The sequence below is a fragment of the Haliaeetus leucocephalus genome, unplaced genomic scaffold, assembly GCF_000737465.1.
Source record: "Haliaeetus leucocephalus isolate CR32 unplaced genomic scaffold, Haliaeetus_leucocephalus-4.0 Scaffold339, whole genome shotgun sequence".
NCBI classification, from domain to species: domain Eukaryota; kingdom Metazoa; phylum Chordata; class Aves; order Accipitriformes; family Accipitridae; genus Haliaeetus; species Haliaeetus leucocephalus.
In genome coordinates this window covers 3,340,002-3,361,601 of record NW_010972775.1, presented here as the reverse complement: position 1 = coordinate 3,361,601, position 21,600 = coordinate 3,340,002, and the positions used below count along the sequence as shown (strand labels likewise).

General features: G+C 35.6%; 1 protein-coding gene across 3 annotated transcripts in view; it reads right to left on the bottom strand.

Annotated features, from left to right (window-relative positions):
- The window catches only part of SCAPER (S-phase cyclin A-associated protein in the ER), a 170,718-nt gene that overhangs the window by 34,688 nt on the left and 114,430 nt on the right, over nucleotides 1-21,600 (bottom strand). For all 3 annotated transcript variants that reach the window (XM_010571658.1, XM_010571655.1, XM_010571656.1), the window contains exons 24-27: nucleotides 21,389-21,504; nucleotides 13,221-13,344; nucleotides 4,570-4,799; nucleotides 569-724 (exon numbers count right to left, since the gene is read on the bottom strand). In XM_010571658.1, coding sequence (XP_010569960.1) covers nucleotides 569-724; nucleotides 4,570-4,799; nucleotides 13,221-13,344; nucleotides 21,389-21,504 — 626 coding nt within the window. The remainder of the gene's footprint in view (nucleotides 1-568; nucleotides 725-4,569; nucleotides 4,800-13,220; nucleotides 13,345-21,388; nucleotides 21,505-21,600) is intronic.

Here is a 21,600-nt window from a genome sequence, read left to right as displayed (position 1 = left end):
TACAGAAGTCCAGATTTGCTGGCAGACACATACCTCATGCTTACTCCTCACAACTCTGGTTAGGTTACGATAACAAACATTTTGCATCAGAAAATTCCCTGACAATCTAGTAATACTTTTATTTATAAAAAATGTAATTCCCTTACTGATAGTGGTATTTTAAAGAACAGGAGCTGAATTAGGCTGCTCTAGAGACAAATCAATTAAGAGTTGATTTTAGCTGATAATAAAATACCTCTTGAAGTCCTTCGGACTGGACACTTAGAATTAGCGGTGATAAAACCCTCTCTGTAATGATGACTAAAGGAGATAAAGTTTGCAATTCTGATAAATGACTTACAAGAATCAAGACTCAGTGCAGGTAACTAATTACAGTTCAATGGGAAAAAGGGTGAGCAGACTGAATCTCCTGCACTGTTTCTTTACTGGTTATTACTGTGTGACTAAGAACAGTTCTGTCTAACAGCCTCAATCAGAACGCTCGCTTCCATGAACACAGTGTTGGCACAGAGTTACAAAGGCTGCTGCTTGATGAACATATTAAAGATGACAGACCACGTGCACCTACCTTCCACTGACAGCAAAACACAGTTGACATATTCCATGCAACACTGCTGTGGCATTTTGTAGAAAAGTTGCTATTTTGGGATTCTCCTCAACAGGGCCTTGAACGGAGAGGAAACAGCAACACAGCTTGTCTATCAATCCTATGTTCACCACATAACTAGAAACAGAGGGAAAACTGTATTAAAAAAAATAGTCTCATGCCAGTTTTGGTAACTTTGCAGTGGAAGTAATTTCTGCTTCTCTACTATCAAACCATACAAAATGCAGGTTCTTGATTACTTAAAATACCGTTTCTGAAAGGGTTCAGTAAAACAATTCAAATTACAATGACTTCAGATCTGGGTCTCTGCAACTATCAGTAGTTTTTGTTAAGAGATCTGTCTGTTGTAGGTTAATTTGTATTATACTGTACAAGAAAGATGAGTGTAAATGTTTATTTTACCATACTCCTAGAAGGACAATGGAATTTTGCCATAGTTAAAAGATTTATAATAATCTTGATGGCTCTGCAACAGTACGATTTCTTTTTAGCATGAAGAGATAAACTTTGTAGAACATACTAATTCAAGATGACAATGATGTTACCCAGATAATGTTTTATTGCAATACGTGTATGATAACAACTACTGCCCAGCTGTTGGCTTGTTTGGTTTTTTTTCCTTTTTAAAATATATGCAACAGTTAAGAGACTAATAGAACAAGCAGATAACAACCTTCTACCATCAGTACAGAAGGATCAGGACCAGAAAGCCTCCTCAGGAGCTCAACCAAAACTCAATGCAGAGAAAACCATGCTAGTGACTTTTTTTTTTCTTTTAAACTGAAAACTCCTCTTTCGTTATCACAGTAGATCAGATCATCATTGCTGATCATCAGATCACTACTGCTGAAATTTCTTCTTTGAATTTCTAATAGCTTGGAAACCGACACCAAAAAATTTGCTGTTTGTCCTTGTACCAAGATCTCTCTGTCCACACCAGGTTCTCTCATACTTTGATCAGTATCAACTCCACTTAAACTGCGTACACAGATTTTTTTTTTTCCACGTCACTTTGCTGATATCGCCTAACTTCATGCACTTTACTTTTTCTACCACAAACATTCAGCCTCTTAGACTTTACTCCGTCTCAACTGTTCGTTCTGCTGACTTATGCGAGATCAACTTCCTTTGTGGAGACAAATATCCCGCTGCAATGACTTCCTTCTCTTTCCCCTCTAATTTTCTTTGTATTTTCCTTCACTCTTATCGAGTGGGAGAAACTGCTTGTGAAAATCAGAAGAACTGCTGTTATATCCTGTACCTCCACCTGACTTAAAAGACATGGGGAACCAATTACTTTCAGATACCATCAACTGATTCACTGTTTTTACACTGATAGTCTACACTAAACCATCCTGCTACTAATACTACTCCATCCTACCAGCTGTTCTGTCTACTTGCTCATCAAGTCCATTTGTTAGAGAGTGCCTCTTAGAGCGCAGGGTCCTTGAGATGGGTACAGCACTGGCTGTGTATTTCCATAATGTCAAGACCACCCTGACTTGACTAAGTATGGAACATTATTAAATAATATTGATTCTACTAAATAAGCAATACTGATTAGATAATGCTTGTCACAGGAGCTGTAGAAGTATTTATTAAAAATAACTATTCCTTCACATGTCTTACAGTCTGATTTTGAAAAAATAGGGATTTTTTTAAGATTAGTGTATAAAACCGCTACACTTTTCAGACAGTGTTGTTGCTCAATGACTAATCTCTCTTCAGGGCTAGAAGCTAGACTTTCTGCCAAAGTTGACTCTGCTGACACAAAGCTTTTGGAAGCAAAGAAAGTAATTAAGGAAAAAAATACACTGGATATAAAGCAAGAAGTCTAACTGCAGTATGAAAGATTTTTAAAGCTGCTGAAGTATAGCAGTTAAAACCACAAAGATGCACAAAGGTTTTTAATTGCACACTCATTCCTCAGGTAAGTTTGTTCTATTTAGCAACATGAAAGGTTACCAGCATTAGGTTTCTTGCAGATTTTGATCTAAGCAATCCACCTCATCATACAGGTGATAAGTGAGCTCTCCTGTATTAGCAGAATAATTTCAGGAACAGAGCTGGATGTTAGATACATCACAGTCACAGAGAAATGCTGAGTGCTAGAAATCTCTCTGTGAAATAGGAGGGGAGAAGAAAAACTAAATAAAATACAGCTAATACTGAGAGATTACTACTCACAAAAAAGGCACAACCATTCTCATCAATATTCTCCTCCTTTTTCCCTAGGAACATCTCTACAGTCCGACTGACACCTGCAAAACATGTTCATTGTTCCCCTTCCTTTACACCCACACCTGGACACAAAGTGGCTGCTCTTTTGGCAGAGAAGAAATGGATGAGAGTTTTCAGTCTACTGGGACTATTCTTTAATGGCATCCAGAGACAATGAGAAGACACATGAAACACTCCCTTCCTTGAAGAATTGAGCATACAGGCAAGTGGAATGTCAAAGCTCTCTAATCTATTGCCTCCATCTCCCAGTCTTTCTACCCATGGTAGCATAGTTCAAATAATTTAGCTACCCTTTTGATACCCAGACAGTGTGTAGATAATTGTTGTTTATGCATCAGGTCTAGTAGCCCCAAATAGGGGAAAAAAAAAAAAAAAAAATATTTCAACTTTCCTCTTTCTTCCCCCATCTTCCTAAAACTCTCATTTAATCAACTCCCCAAGGACATATGATACAACAACCTGGAGGCGAAAGATTCTCATTAATAACAGAATTTGTCTGGTTCTGACTAGTTTAAAATGCCCTCTCTCTTTTTTTCCTAATTGCGCTATTACCTTGTCATCGTGCCTTTCATTCTCCATTTATAACCAGATCCCCTAAAGTGCCTCAGGTGAGGGACCTAGTTGGATTCTCATGTATCTTCTTATCTTAAGGGTATGCCTGTGCTTGGCCCAGTCAGTGTCAGATGTCTGTTCAGCACAAATATCAATAAGCAGACCTCCCACCCTCCCATTCATAAATGGGGAGAATACAACATCCTGAAATTTCACACTCTTTCTAAACCTGTTTGGGGAGAAGGCGAGTTACATGAGAACAATAAAGTTTTAGAGGTCACTGGTATCTGTGACAACTATTTGTTTTGCTTTCTTCCTCCAGCTGTCTTTTTTGTACCCACCAGTATCATACCAGACTTTGAAAAGTCTGAAGATGGTCAGTATGATACATTTTCAGTAGCATATCTCAGAATTTTATTTCTTCAGAGGGCTGAAGATGTATTGATGACTATTTATATAATTTACTAGTGAAACTATACACTTTTAGCAAGTCTAATATATAGTTGGATCTATATTAGTTTTATATCTATATATTAAATATAGATTAATTACATATATATTCATATATTCAGGTTCAAGTATTTTTACCAAAAGAATTAGAAAGTTTCAAGTAAAAATGAGCAAAACAACGTATTCTCTTTTATTTGACTGTTACAACTCACTGAGTTATTTTGATTGAAATTTTGCTCAAGAAATATACTTAGAAAATTGCTGTTAAAATACAGCTACATTATAAAAGTTTAAATCAGATTATAAGAATTATTGGGTAATCTTTATAATAGAAAGTATATATTTTATGGTAAGCTTATATGAATGCATGTACGATATGCAGGACCACACCGGCAACGGGCATACACAGTTGGCATAGAGAATTGAGAGAAAACAATGATAATATGGAAGCTGACTCCTAGGTAATTAGGAGATGAAGCGGACGGAAAGGACACAAAAAACCAAGCCCCAAATTAAAAGACTTGTTTTTCTGTATTTCTGTGTCTGCAGCTTTTTGAAGAACATTTTTGTTTGAGAATATTTCAATACTCTTCTTGACTACACACACAAACTGCTCTTGCTAAATTAAGAGTTAAAGCAGCTTGTTCCTTTCTTAAATCATTGCAATTTTCTTTCTTTGTAGTAAAGAAGGTTTAGAGAAGTTTCTTAATTTTTTTAACCTGATTAGATCTTGGACTCTGCTGTTGAAGGCTTCCACTTGCGAGGATTTACTTTTCACTTCTTGTAATATCTTCAGTGCAGTAGAGTGGTTGTTTCCATCTGGGAAGCTGGAGATTAGACATCTGAAAATCACAGCAGTTATCCTCAGAAGTCCTGTTGTTAAACCTTCAAATACCTGCTTATTTGCACTTCTGCCTGAAGTAATATTATGGTCATCGGGAACACTAACCTAAGTAAAAAGAAAAAATAACCAGAATTCAGTAAAAAGAGTCAAGGTTTGTAGATAAACACTTAGAAAGTTGCACATGAGTACACCAAAAATACTAATAAAGTAACATACTCTAGAGTGCTGATGGACATTAAAACATTTCAGATACAGGAAAAGGTCTATACCCCTTATGCAGATAATAAAGCCAAAACAGAATAAATCAAGTCAAAACAGTGTTTAGTGTATGAGAACTGAAGGAAGCCTTATAGCAGCACAGTACTTCATTAGTACGATTGTGGTGTTCTTATGCACACACAGGACTTTTGATGAGTCACTAGCAAAAAAAAAGATTATTTTTTTTTTTAAACTTGACTGCAAATAAACAAACTACTGAGATGGTTCATTTTGACTACTACATTGTGTTACCACAAAGACATATTAAATGTCTAGGATACACAAAGCATTCAGTAACATAGAAGATAGATAGCTATTTTCTGTGGAAAAAATAGCATTAACTGTTGTATGGTAATCCCCTACCTGACTTAGGAAAAACACAATGTACCATCAGAAGGCTACTCAACAGTCATAAACGAACACCCCTACAAAAGTGAGTATTTTGAAAGGCAAGAGTTCTTGTGACACAGCAGATACAGTTGTGGCTCTTCACAGAAAAAGACAATACACTTTGCCAGCAACAGGAATGATCTTTGCAGTGAGGACTTGCTCCATCATAGCAAAAAACCAAACAAAAATATCCTGAAGTAAGTGTCATTCCAAAGTATTTTATGTGGAATTTTAATGTTAGAAAAATTACATATTTTTTTACCACAAAAAGTGAGACTGATTGTGATAAAACTCAGACCATAACTAAGAAAAAAAAAAAAAAAAAAAAGTATCTGGAACAGTACTAGTTTGCCCTTAGGAAACAGCATACTGAAACAGCATCTGAGCAGTAGGTTTAGACAACCCACAGGAAAGCCACAGGAGGTGCCATCTGGTAACAGTGGCAAAGGACGCTTGGGAATACAAAATTTTTCCAATCTACGAGGAGGTATTCAGTTGTGCTGCTGAGCTTCTGCATAACTGAATTCAGAACAAATTAGATGACTTGCAGAGGTACACAAAGAGGGTAGTATACAGCTGTTTTAAGGCAGTGAAAGAAGGCAACCTTCACTGAATCGAGACAGATGATTTACAGATGTTCCCCTTCACACCTGAAAAAGCCTGCGAGAGAATTACCTTTTCCTAGTTAAGTGTCAGAATTTCGCAGTCGAGCAGTTTACTACTAAAGCTAACCCAAAGCAGCTAAGTATTTCAAAGAGCTAAGTACTCCTCAAAGGCAAGAATACTCTTAAGGGAAGGCTCCATGGTTTTTTTTGATTCACATTTCTCTTATCCATCTTTTTTTCAAAAAGAAAGAGAACTGCTAAAACTTCTGAAGTCTACAAAAATGAAGAGAGTCCCTATTTTGTAAAAAATGAAAGGCTGTTGAAGTAGAAATTTCTCCCAGGGAGGGAGGCATATTAAAAAAAACCCCTACGCTGACCAAATCTGATGAGAAGAATCAAACACCTCTCTCTCCTCCCTCCCAAAAAACCCCAACCAACTGAACACAAAAAACAAGTAAGGAATTATCTGAGAAGACAGAAAAGTTGCACAAATTCTGGGGCACGACCTGACATACTGGAACATCATAAAGGATGACATGAATAATATGGTTCTAGAAGATGCAATGGGAAATGCTTTTCACCCACAAATCTCAAATTAGGCATGGAGAAAGTCTGAGCACTTTATGGATACCTTCATATTTTAACTATTAAGGACAGCAGGAAAAACATGTCCCATGAATAAGGCCTGACCATCTCAATAAAAAACATCACCTGATGACCACTGCACTGGTCCATCAAATGTCAGTCGCTTGTCAATCATGTCAGAAGCACAACATGCAATTCTGTCTGAACAGACCTCAGAGGAACAGAATCCAATTTTTCTAAATCATTAAATTAGAGCCCACTCCTAAAAAAGGCAGTGAAGTTGAGATGTACAACACGCAAACCCAAAGACAAATCTATATGCAGGACACAGATCTGGAAGGAAATCTTCCTGAAGAGTATAATTTTTTTTTTTAAATAAAGTATTTTATTTTTTCATTTCTGCAGTCCAAGATAATTTAACCAGCTGAAATTCTGCCCTGTTATGATCAAACAGTAAGTGAAGTGTGTGTGGAAGTCCTGCAGTTTTACAGGCAGAATATTGGCAGCACAGACACATCAATCAAGACATGAGGCTCTGAGGTACATTCACCGTGCTTAATGCTGCTGGACTCCACGTACCAATAGACCTCTGTGGAGGCACTTTTATGAGACAGCTTGAGGCTTTCAACACTGTAATTAGTGATCAATATTGGCTGAAATTTTATTTTCATTCCAGGTTAAAATCATTTACACTTGGTATATGCAAGTGAGGTCACAGAAAATCATTCCTCCCTGTATAGGTATCAGGAGGGATTTGGTAACACTCAGTGACAAAGAACAACATGCACATTTCTTTATTATTCATTAGCTCTGAGCCTTGTGTTGGTACTTAAAACTCATTGTAATAGCCTGTTTCTGGTGATGAGCCAAGTGAGCAAGTGAGAAGTCTTTAGCTGCTTATTCAAGTTCAATAGGAAAAATAGTATTATGTTGCTCCAGTAACTTCTGTTGACTAAAATAATTCATACCTAATGATTCCAATTGCCTACTGGAATGGATGGATTAAGCTTTGCAATGTATAAATCAATTTAAATGTGGTGACTTTGTACTAAGAACACCAAGTTTTAAAATTTGCTAACAAATGCTACTCACTGCTATTTCACTCAAGAGAAAAAATTATATATAACTTATTTCTTAAAAGAATTAATAATATTTTGTAGTAGAGCCTTCCATTTGCTGTAATGAACAGTACTATAAACAGATGTCTATTTTTGTCTTCTAGTTGAATGTACATATAAGAACTGTATTTTCTAAGTACATAGCCCTTAGCTACACAAGTTCATGCTTTAATATAAAACTGTTCTTCCTAATCTGTAAAATAAATAGATCCAGCAGTCTTAATAAAATCATTTATTGCAGAGCTGATTTTTCACATTTGATTTTTGCAGCAAGTGTGTGTGTGTATTAATACAAAGCAAGACCAAATGTGTTTTTATACTGTGTATGTCAAAGAGGAGATAGAAGGAAATACTGTTTTACAGAAAATGGGTAAATTTGAACTTAATTCCGACCTTTAAAATTTTCCGTTTATACGAACTCAAATGTGTGACAAAAGATCAGCTCTTTTACCGAAGAAGTAATTAATGGCATAGTGTGAAAATATGTTGAGATTTATGTTCAAAATTAATTGGGGTGCTTGCAAAAGTGATGTATTACTTCGCTTGTTGATAATTCCATCAAGCAAGGGGGGAGGAAATCTTAAAATTTAATAGTGTAATTATGAAAGCTTTCAAGCTCTGGTTTCTTTGTGTTGATTGCACAAGGAGTTAATGATATTCAGAGAAACTGTGTTTACTGAACATGGGCTTTAGATAAGTAAATGTTAAAACATACCACGTTTTTATTTCTGAGGTTTAACAGTTTAACTGACACAAATCTACAGGTACAATTACACACTTAAACTGACTTGTCAAATAATTGGTATAAAACATTTTTAAATCACAAAGGAAAATCAGGAAAAATGTAACTATTGTTCAATTACTTGACACATCCAACATCGCAACGCTATTTTAGCATTTATGGTGACTGCCTATGCTGGGCCTAATCAAGACTCCTACTTTCTTTAAATCAGTTCTTGAACCAGAACGCTCTGATGACCAGACTCTCAGCTCCAGTACAGTCTCCATGAAACTGTTAAGCTGTTCAGCAGAGAATTCCCCTTGTGTAGGGATTCCCTTGCTTCTGCAGAGCTGCTGTAAGCTCTTCAGCTCTGCCCAACATCTAGGACTTAATCCTGCAAGATGCTGAACAATATGGCCCCAATCCAGTAAAGCACGTGGGCAAACATTTAATATAGCTGAAAATGTTACTCCACTCTGACTCATGTCACCAAAAGTACCTCTGCATATCAGAGCACATTTTTTTTCTGTGCTAACAAAAAAAAAAACCAAAACAAACCCAAACGGTTTCCAGTTAGCAACGTAGAGCTCTGTCACTGAAAACTCATTTATGCTTTTGTCTCGTAAAAAGCATAATCCTTCACAGCCATCAAGAATTTTAAATATAGAGCTGCTAAACCTAAATGGAAAGCCTTCAAACTTTTTGAAGCACCCCATCTCTGCTCATTTGGTCACTCATGTTGTATTCTTCTCCCATTAACAGTGGTGATTTTGTGCGTTCTGCATGTGTAAGTCATTGGGCTTGCCTCAAAAACACACTGGAAAACATATACTTTCAAAACAGTATCTATAGGATGTCAGACTTTCTATGTAGTAACTAGCAAACTAAAGAAATGGAAACGGCCCAAGAAGTCTATGGGCTTAAGATGGCGCAGATGAAGGTTCCACTTTTTAAATTCCCTACCCCTAAATACTTTAATATGTCATTATTTCTCCTATCCCAGCCCTATTTTCAAGATTTACTACAGGATTAACACACTGGCTTCCTACTGAAGCAAATAAACAAAACATAAGTTTTTGGTCCTTTAAAAGTTACATTATTAAAAAGAGAGAAAAAGACATGAAGTTTCTGTGCTTTTTTACATTGCCAACACTGACTGAATTGCATTAGAAATGACCTAATCCACAGAGCTGACACCTAACTGAGGTACTTTTTGGCCAACCTGAATACTTCTAGGTGCTGGTCTTCAGGTCTCCAACTAGTCCCGAAAACTGGAGGGAGAGCAGGTTTTTTAGATCTCTTAGTAACCTGGAGGGTAGAAACTCCCCACACGGCCTCATTGCTAGGGGCTAGGAGTACTGTCAGTGCCACAACGGCTGAACACCATTTCAAAATGGACCAGAACAGCTAAAAAGCATATATTGCCTCTGATTTTACAATTCTTGCCATAATCAGCGCAAACAAACATGAAGCTGCCTTACTTGTTGCAGTACAGAAGATTAAAAAACTGACCACAAAAGGTTAGAAACTAGCAGTGGGGATCGGATGTATACCGTCATTTGGAAGCACCCAAATTAAATGGCAGCACATTGTGAAGAAACGGTGGAGAAAAATCACTTCACTGTGACTGGATAGCCAGATTAACTTAAATCATAGTGACCCAGTTTGAAATTTTCAAAATTTCAACCAGAGCTATAAATGGCAACCAACTCTGGCAAGTCAGACTGCTGGAGAGAGACTGGCAAGACTTTTCTTTTTTTGCTTTTCAATTCTGAAATCAAGCCTGTATGTTGCAAGTTTACATAAAATTATCTACTTAAAGGAATAAAAATAATCTCATTCTAGCCTTTAGCAATTAATCTTAAAACAGAAAGAAAAACAGTCTAAAAATTTTATTGCACGTGCAGGATATTAGCAATAATGCACATGAATAAATGAAGGGCATAGCGGTGACTACCCCAAGCTAGTCATTTGCAATTCTATGTAGTATCCAATTAAAAAATGAAACAAGAAAGAATCCATGTAATTTTGCATATTTATGTGAACAAAGAAATATAACAACAAAAATGTCTCAATTTCTAATTCTTAATTAGTACTGATTTACATTATGCTTTAACTGGTAAAAGCAGGTATGCTATGATGGGAAAGATGTGACTGAATGAACAAAATCTTTCTAAGAATTTTTACTGGACAAGGTGGTCTTGTCCAACTTGTTATTCTCAAAAGCTTTTTGAAATTTCCCTTTGATCTATCTGAGAACATATAGCAGAAAACAAGCTGTCATGCTTTTCTTATCGTGAAATCATAAAAGGACAGACATCCAAAAAAAAACCCCCAAACCCCAATCTATTTACAAAACATAAAATTACTTACAAATGCAGGCACAGATATGTATGGTTTATATATATACAGCTTTTTCAGATATCTTCATGGAAGAGTATATGACAGCTGTCACTTGACTAGAACCCCCCCCCCCCAAATAAAAAACTATCCTTACATGCTCCACATAATTAATTGTTTCTCTCAGTGTGAAACCTTCCAAAATATACAATTAGAAAAGTTTTCAAAGCAGAGCAAAGATAGCAGTCTGTAGATAAATGAAGTTACAACTCTAGCACAAGACTTCTGTGAGTGTAGGTGGGAAGGTTTGATCCATTAACCATTAAAATCAGGAAACACACTACTACTAACCTCAACAGACACCAAATTAGGCATTACCTGAGCTAAGGAGACTAAGAAAGGTAAAATGGTAAGTAAAATCTACAGAAGGTTTCCTACCACTCTGTTTAGGTATGAGATAAAAGAAGGTCTAAACAGCACACTTTTAACAATTAACTTGGGCAGGCTGGATGTCACTAAAAAAAACCCCAAATACAGTCTATTTGTTATTCTACCATTTCCCACTGGTACCCAAGCTTTCATTGGAAAAAAAATATTATTTTTTTTTTAATAATTCTTCAAGTAATATTTTGAAGAGAAAAATGTTACACCAGTGTAAACAAAAATGAACACTTTGTCACCAGTGAGAAGTGATTGTTTTAAATTTTATTCTTTAAAATGTATAGCTTTGAGTTTTAGCAAAAGTGAAGCAGACATTGCATTCGATTGATGAATAAAAACAAAAATAAACCCACATTAAATTGGTTGGAAATAAGGTTCATACTGGCTGTATTCAAGAATATATTTAAAGGTTTCTCAAAACTGGATTATTTCTGCCTCTGCATTCAGCAAATATTGCCAAACTTGTTTAATAATTTGTTAAAACCTTGCAAATATATGTTCTCATTTATTACTCCTGGTATTACTTGGGGTTTATTTTCCAACAGCAAGTGGAAATACACACAACACTGGCAAAGGCAGCATCATACAGCTCACCAAACTAGAATAGTGGAGGCAGTTAAATTCTTTGGAGGGGTGTCTTTTAATATTTTGGTATTCAGAGCTTGATCAAATTAAAAAAGTGCTCTCCATTTGTCCATTTCTTTTTCGTAAAAAAGAGAAATTAAAACTTGATCTGATTTATTATATTTCCGAGAGAGAGAAATCAGCATTAGAAAAGCAGCACTGTATTTATTTTTTTGTACTTAAATATGTACTTCACGGACCTACGAAGATATCCTAGTTTAAGGGCCAATTTTGCCTGAAAAGAACATAAGAGACTTTATGCATAGGAAAGAAAAGTCCACTGTGGATCACGGGAAACATTAAGCTTTAATTACAGTTTTGCTGCAATTCAAGGGTAGTATTTGGCAATAGACTGAAAACAGCTCTAAGCGTAGTAAATTTTTCTTATGTAGTATCTCCGATCTGCAGGTGGCCAACATTTCCCAAGAAATACCCTCTGTATTTCTTCAGGAAAAGTGCAGGTTGTTCACACAGCGCTGCACTGAGAAAAGGGAAGGTGTTTGGCATCAGAATGGATCTTGTCACTTGTGAAGTGCTGAAGGATTTCATCTCTTGTGTAATTATCCATGGAGCCTGTGCTCTGGCTTGCTCTGCGGAGAGCCAGCAATGTTGTGACTGGGCCAGCACAATACATGCACCTTTCACTAAGTATATTTGAAATCTAATACCTGGAATCCTCTTGGAAAGATTTGGTGAAGAACAATGAGCTGGCAGCTACTTAGCAGAGAATGCACAAGTTGCATTCAGGTTTTCTTTGTGTCAAGGACCTTCGGACTATCTTTTTAAAGTGTTCATCAACAGTCCTATGGCTTGTTGATTCTAACAGTGTCATTTAAATTATTTAAAGTATGTACATAACTTTTCAATTAACAAACTGCTTGGCTCATGAAAATACATACACACATTTATAAGTAGAAAACCAAGACTAAATATCTTATGATGAGCAGGTCACTATGAATTAAAAATGAGTTTTCAAATAAAATATTTAATGACATTTCAAATTAAATGCAACATTGGAAAATTAAAACTTTCACAGTTAAAGAGTCCTGCTATTTAAGCACTTCAGCAAATCAAAGTACAGCGACATATTGACCTGACTTATATTCCTGATACCAAAACACGTTAGAATCACACATAATATTCTATACTTTAAATATTACTACAGGGTGAATTAAAGACAACCTCAGAAAACATTAAAGATAGAACATTGTCCACTCACGAGAGTTCCTGGTATGCATGCTTTTGCAGAATTTATTAGCAGAAGCAAGTATACGCATTTGTATGGAAGTATAGTAGATACAGTTACCAAATACATACAACAAAAGAATCTTACTCTTTTGAGCCTTTAGTGTCATGTATCTCCTGGTGTTCTTATACTCTAAATACTCTAATATGTTTGTGAAGCACACAAACATTTCTAAATTAAAATAGCTATTTTACATACCGTAAACTGGTGTATCAACAGGTCCATTAGAAAAGTGATCTTATTACTAAAAAGAATGTAGGTGCAGTTTTCTGCACAATTACTGCAGGTGAGGCTGTAAGCATTTACTGTATTGCAGAGGGACCTAAAAAATCAGAAGGAAAGAAAAATAAAAATAAGACTTTTACTTCTTTCTTCACTAAATCAAAAGCAAATAAATGGAAGCACATCAAAAAACAACCTTTCAGCAATACACATTTGTTCTCTTGAACTTGGGATTCCAAACAGAACTAAAAATTTACATGAAATCAATTAAATAATCAGTAACTTCAAAACAGTAAAGCCATACTTATCAGAAGTCATGCACTGTATGGCTACTGGACTCTTCCATATTCAAAACTCATAACAGAACTTACACAGACTATCAGCTAATTTCATAATTTGGATATGTAATATTCTTTTCTTGTGGCTTATAGTTATATCACACAAGTAATTTGGGTATAAGGTCCGCTTCCTAGCACAACCTTCAAGAAAAAAACACCTGTATGAAGTAATTCACAGTATACCGGGACCAGCTTCAGCAAGAGGCTATTGCGTAGCGCCTGTGAACTAATCAAGTAACGGAGAGGATCAAGTAATTTGCACTGAGCCAGCAAAACTGCACAGGTGAAATTCCTGTCCAAAAACTTCTTCTGACATATTGTGAACCACTACTGTATAGAGCCTTTAAGCGTTAGTGTATAACTACAATAGCATCAACTGACCTACACCTATGGCTGGCAGGAAGAGGTTACAGGTTTGCAACAGTAAGAATAGAAAATCATAAGCACAATGAGTCACAGAAAGCTCCAGATGTACAAAACATGCCCAATTATTCTTTGCATCATGTGCAATAATTTCCATCTGCTCCCATTATAGTGCTCTTCTCAAAACAGGATTTGCAGGGAAGCTGGGACCAGTCCTATAGAATATACTCACAGAGAAGATAAACCTCATCATGGATAATACTATTTCAGAATAAACACAAAATTAATTTCTTGAACTTTGCTTACTACAAAAGCTATCACTGTTACTATACAAATACGCACATAGACACACAACACAAATGAATCAAATATATACAGTAATAAAGATGGCTAGAAATTCAAGTTGTCTAAAGTAAACCAAAAGGAAAAGAACTTTTACTTTGTTGGTTTTTTTTAACATGTGAAAAAATGTGACTAAGTTCAAATAAGCTCCACAGAAGAAAATCAATTGTAAGCACTGTCAAAAGGTCATACAAAAGTGGGATTGCAACAAACAAGTTATCATACAGAAATCATCAAAGCTGGTATTTAACATAACAAGCTGCAGACTAATTCAACATACTTACGAAGAGAGACTTGAGTTTTATGCTTTATTTTTCTCCCAAAATATTTTTTGAAACAACAAAGTTATTTACATAATAAGGGAGGCTGCTTTACTGATTGCTGTGGCATCTGATTACTTAGCACAGCTCCCAAGAGTTGAAATCGAAGCGTCTTATATACATCCATTGTATTCTCAAGCCAAAAAAAGCTGGAAATGCTCAGAGGCCAGAATATTTAGAGTAAGTTTTTTTTTCATTTGTATTTCTGGATTGTCTTTTCTTCAGCTGGAGAAATAATTTTGAATTTTAAAAAGTAAAATTACCTTGCTTGGTTTGATCTGTAAAAAAATAAAGAACATTCATACCTTTCCTTCGTTAATATTCTGAGCATCACCATATTACCAGTTATATTAATTTTACTCTACTGCCTAATTAAATCAGTTTCAATCTGCAGTTCACATGACATGAAAACAATATTAAAATATTATTTGTTGATCAAAGGCAGGTTCATTTTCACCTATTTCATCTAATTTTTACCCTACAAGGACAACACCTACACATAATTCAAGTAGCATGCTTCACATGCATTTTTTAAAACCTCCCTTGCAACAGGATTCTCTTTTCCTATCTTGACTGTATAAAGGTATTTATTTCACTTTCCTCAGTAATGCTGAAAAAAATTTTCATTAGGCACCTACTTCTACTTTTCATGGAAGATTATTCCCCGGTATAGGTGTGTTTACGGGGAGAGAGATACTGGTAGTTTCTATTTTCAGTTGAGAAGATGCTTTAAATCAGCATCTGTCATTTTAACAGCTATTCTAAAATAAAGATTAATTCTATTTAAATATAAACATTATAATTTATCCAAAGTGTCAAATATGAACTTGGTAGGTTAACTTATTATTTTGACAGCATTTCAGAGTTTCTGAGGTGATTAAGTTAATTCATGCAATAATGTTTTTTGATACATGGGATTCCTAACTCCCAAGAGGATCATTTATTTTACATTTGAAAACACAAAACCTTTCCACTTTATATAGAGAACAAATTCCATGGTAATAATGCATCATGTTTTTGTATTTCCCAACTGAATCTCATGTCAGAAAGAGTACTTGCATTTTCAGAGACTCAAATAATGCATTTGAAAAGGTGGTGTAAGCAAATGGATGTCAAATTAATTTTTCACAAGAATAAAGAGGGTTCTTTTAATTGATAACATACTCTTGCTAACTATGGTTCGTCTAAATACATTCTAATCACAGCACACTCTGAACTATGATTCAGTTCCACAATTTTTTTTTTTAATTCAAAATTGGAAGTGTCAAGCACAGAAGCCATCCCCAGGTGGTTCGCGGTGTTAAATGGCAGATTAAAGACAGCACGACTAATTTCTTTACTTTAATCTTATTAAGGGAACAACAGCTGTCAACTGTCACCATTTCTGCACAAGGCCTCTGAGACAAGCAGAGTGCTGCGAATGTCAAGCCAGAACTTACTTTAACCACCAGTTAAACTCTCTGGGATGAAAAACTCAATAAATTTCTTACCATTTTTTCCCCTGTTGGAAGCTCTAATTGCTCTTAATTCCAAAACTTTTATCTCAAGAGATATCAAAATCAGTTGAAATAGTAATGTATGAGCCTCATGTAAAGCAGCTGTTTATTGATTACTGATGTTGCTCTAAACTTTGTATCACACCCGCAAATCAGCTTTAAAGCTATGTTAGGCAGCATTTATACTCAAACCACACAGTAAGTGCCCTCTGATGGAAGGCTTTCCTCTAGAGTAAATCCAATTATAAAAAACACTCATTATGGTACACAAACGTTGATCCAAAAAAGAAATGGGTCTTTAAACTAGACAAAAATATGCATCTGTGTGTGATATTTATTTTACATGAGTACAAAGAAATAGGAAGAGGATTCATTTTAATCAACATTTTCAAGCTAGATTTCAACAGTTTATATGTATGTACGTAATTTTGTTTTATGCTAGCATATCTTCACTCTCCTCAATTTGCTTGATATAAACAAGTTGACAAACTAACTTTTATTCAAAATACTGAGGCAGCAACAGTATCCAACCATGGAAAACTAATCCACCATAGTGCACCAGGATATGTAGGTGAGAACTCACAGCTGTTGCTTTGTAAAAATCAGGGCATGATCAACATAAAACAATTAGCCTGTTTCAAGCGTAAAGCTTTTTCACATTACTTTCAACTTCTGAAGATTATAAATGAATATTAAATGAATGTACTTTGATTATCAATGAAGAAAATAACCCAAATAGCTCAATTTGGCAGTGAAAGAATACAAAACTAAACATTATCAAATTTAGGATGTGTTGATTCAGTAGCAAACTGCTCATTTTTAACCAGTTTGAATATTATGCAGCACTCTGATGGGGAAAGAAAGTGATCAGTATTGGTATTTAAAAGCTGAGTTGAGAAGAAGTGGGAGGTGAGCTATTACTGAAAACAGTGCACAGAATGGCTGTAGAGTGGAATGGTTGAAGAAGCACCAAGGTAAGAATATGGATTGAAACAACAACAACAAAAAATTGATTTTAAGGTAAAAATACCAATTTTAACTCTTGAAGACTATACAGACCCTTATACTTCACTCATGGGGCCTATTACACAAGCAGGAACCCTCCAAGATTCATAATCAATTACTCTTTTGTCTGTGTTTTACATTATTTAAGGATATCCAATTAAAAAATGGACTCCAGCTGAAGTCTAGTCTCCAATTAATAGAGAGAAGACAAAACTCAGCAACAATTCTCTTTCAAGATCGGAGTTTCATTCTGAAATGTTACTGTACTTAGGAATAAAGTGTTGAATAACAACTGATGATCAAACAATTAATTTACCCCAACATTTACAGGTGTGATAGAATTTGAAAATCTTCTACAGAAATACTCCAATCCCTGGCTTATCATTTGTTTCATTGCGAGATCTGGCTCTCAATCCAAAAGTTTTGTAACGTTTCCCAGAGCTCCTTTTGACAATAAAACTAGTTCCTGTATCACACAGGAGGGCAAGTTTACTTTATTCTTGGGCTCTCAGAGCTTGAAATCCAGCTCTGAGACACACAGCAAGAATACATCATGGAAAGAGACAGATGCTGCAGGTTTCAGATGTTGAACTTGCACAGTGCTCATTCTCTTTAGGGTATCTTTATGTCCTTGCACCAACTGCTAGTTTTCAATGAATGTCTCTCTAGAGGGAATAACCTTACAAGAAAATAAGAAAGCTTGTTTTGTACTTTCTGTAAAAAAAATTGTGGACAATCCTATAGAACTGCATGAACAGTAACAGCGCAGCTTAAGAAATGTATGCTCATAAAACCAAGTAAAAATTACAAACAAGCTATAAAACCAGTTCTCAGCTCAAAATAGCTCTTACTGAAAAAAGTAATTTGTATCAACCCCATCCATAATATTATGCAGGCACTATTTTCTGCTTTTTATGTATATAATTATGGTTTGGGCTTTTTTACCCTGATAATATTTGCTTTAAGTAAATGATACAAGAAATTGTATGAATAGAGAAGATACATCATAATAAACCAGACTTTAATCATGTCTTAACTTGTGACAAAAGTCCTCCTTTGATCCTCATACGACTGCTGCTTGTTTCTATATAAAACGCTGGTCACCTAAGGAAGTCAAAGTATTTCACAAATGTTAATTAAACAAACCCTACAAACCTCATTTGTTAGCAGACTTGTTACAGTTTTTAAGGCCAGTAACATGTCATGGCACAAAGGGGCTAAATGAGTTGCCCATAGCACATATGCAAGGCAACACAGGGGATGAGACTCATCTTCTGGTCTTGATCTTAAGTCATTCAATTGTTTTGCTGTGCAGCTCCCATTTGCTTTTTAGTAGAAGTGTAAGAAAAATACCATAAGACTCTGAAACCTCTTGAAATTCTGCTGAATAGGTCTTATTTTGTGGAGAACTGAACAAATCCAGGAAAATTACAAAATGCTACTTTAAGAAATAACGCGGCTGGACACTAATTTGTACGTTAACACCAATAATAAAACTTACTATAATCCACTGCTTTCTCTTTTCCTTTTTCAGTGATTTATCTGAAGGGGAGAAAAATTGCCCCAACACCAAATGTATCATCTGTCTCATAAATGTCACATCTTATTCACAGTATTTGCCGTCCTGCTGCTCTAACTACCAATCTGGACAGTAGTACAAAACAACAGGCATATTGTTAAATCTTCTGATAATAAAGCTTTATCTTGTAGACATGGGATTAAAGTTCTGAGCTGCACCATACTGCCAGGATTTTGGAGAAAGAGAGATGTAGATAATAGCCCTTCTAATCTCCTCACCTACTTGTAAATAGCTTATCCTCATCACAAAACAACAGACAAATTCCCAATTTAAGATGAGTACAAATGGTTAAACATTGCAAGAGCACACAAACAATCTTAAGTACAATAGTGTCCTTTAGCAAAGCATATTTGGTGAGGGGAAGACTGGAGGGCAATTAATGAAAGGTCTTAATTCAACTTCTTTCCACAGGATTTTGTTTTGTCTTTAAACAGAGAAAACTGCTGATTTGCTAGATTCAAAGTTTAAGAAGTCAGGATGCAAATTACATTTGCACAGAAGAAAGAAAAATAATTTCAAACTCATTTAAAAAATTAAATGAGGAGAAATGCGATATAAATTTTCTTCCTCACTTAAAGAACTGAATACATTCTATCATTATCCTTTGGTTTTGAAACTCTCTCAAACATTCTATATTTACAGCAACACATTTGAAGAATTTCTTAAATACTTTCAGTGAGACCATACTAATATGCATTTAACATGGCTTCTCTAAACCAGCCACCTTTGTGCCTGTTTCAAACTGCTCACGGAAAGTCCCACCCTCTGGAACTACTGCTTGCTCTTGACAGTCGAGCTGCGGATTCTGCACAAAATATGTTCTTCTCTATCAGAAAGAATAGAGAAGGCTCTGCATCACACGCAGCAACATCAAGTTCCCTGCTACATTTCTAGCAGACTCTAGACCCTGTAAGTTAGACTCAAGCAGTTAGACTCTTGCAGAAAAAAAACATGCAAGAGCAGTTAGCTTTAGAAAGGAGGATCCTGTGTTAAATTACGTGCAACCTGATGTGTAACTACCAAACTACAATACTTTCAGATGCCTATAAACTGGAGACTGCAGTTTGCTGTAAAGTTGAATGAAATCCTGTTATTTCAGTAGTGGAGCTAAGTTCTTCAGTAGATTTTTTTAACATACAAAGCTGTCAGAATAGTTTATATTAATCTCTTTTCTGCCTTGATATTTCTTTTGGAAATACAGAGAGTTGAAAATTTGCTTTAATAAAAGAACATCTAAAGAATTTTTTAAAGGTTTAAAAATTCTGTTTATAATTCAGTCATGAATAGGCTCAGGAATCTGAGAAACCAGTTATACTGGTCTGAAACAGGTATGAGACAGAGAGTAACTGTCATAGAGAGGAGAACCTCTGATAAATCTCCTTGGATGTTCTTTCTGTTACACAAATGCAGCTGACGGGGCTTTATTTACCAGCACACAAGTTCCTTTGAGAACTAATACATCCTCATACTGTCTAACAGGCTTCAAACAAAATGTTTTCAGTAACGTAAACACAATATTCTCAAACCTTCTCAACAAAGGCTGACAAAGTGAGACTATTCCTAAAATGAAAGAACAAAAATCAAGGATGTATAGAAGATGCACGTTCTAAGAATTTAAAGCTAAATTTAAGCTAAGCTTTATGTGGCCGCACAGTGCAGCCCCTTCTCTTGCAAAGTTTATCCCACATCGATGAGAGTAACTCAAAATTATAGCCTCTGCAAATTAACAATTCCAAAGGCTGCTGCTGAGCTGCTCACCATAGGACCAATTCAGGATTGCTCATCAGTTGGAGCTGGCTGGACTTGCAGCAAGTGCATTCTGCATGACTTACTGGGAAAGTAGGAATTTTATTCTCTTTGAAGAGTAAAGGTAGTATCTTAAAACCACTTTTTTTCCTTGGTGTTCTTTCCTAGCACTTTACACCTGTCCCGTAACATATTAATGAACAGTTTTAATGCAAATCCTCACAATGTAGCACTTACATTCCAATTATTACAATATTAAAATACATCTACAAACAAATGATGACAATGGTACACAACAGGGTATCTTGGGCTTGGTTCCTCTTGTACTAAAACCATACCTAGCTGGGCTCTGAAAGCACATATGTGCTTTTGAATGGATAAAAATTACAGTTAGAGATTAGGGGAAAATGCATGCTTTCGAGTTATCAGTTTTTGCAGGCATTCTGTTTAGTCACCACGTTTTTTTTAGGGATTAGACATTTAAACCCTTCTATTCTTATGTGCTATAAAGAGGAATTCCTCTAATCCACAAGAATTTTGATTTACCTGTTTGTAGAAGCCCTTTCAGCTAGCAGTATCTTACAACTGATTTCATTTTAAAAGCAGACTCCAGTGAATTACAATCCTTTAAAAAATTCCTCCACTTCCCACTGGAGATCTCTACAGACTAACTTCAAAAGATATGTACCTGCTCTTTGTTTAATACAGTTTTCTCTTTTCTCATTTTATACAATTAGGGACGCCACTGCTCAAATATATCACAGCTAGAAATAAAATCACTAAGTTAGAAACCAGAGGTTGAGTGGAAAAGTCTTTCACCTTCCATGGCAGTGTACAGTACAGCACAGTTCGAAGTTCAACACTCGACTATGAGGAGAAGCAGCAGCAAAGCAGCAGATGTGAAATAAATATTCTAGTGATTCTAAGTGGCAAATGAAGGACCAGTCATACTTACTTAAAAGGAATCCGTGAAACCGCATTCAGATTGGTGGGAGAAGTCACTGCTTGAAGAACATTTTCAAGGGCAGTCAATCCTCCTGCAGCCCGAAATGCTATTTGATCTGCTGTGTTCTAGATAAACACCAACACAGAAGAGATCCAACAGAAATTAAAGAAATTCCTACATAAAAGATATGCCTGATAGACAATTGTCCTGAGTTTCATCAA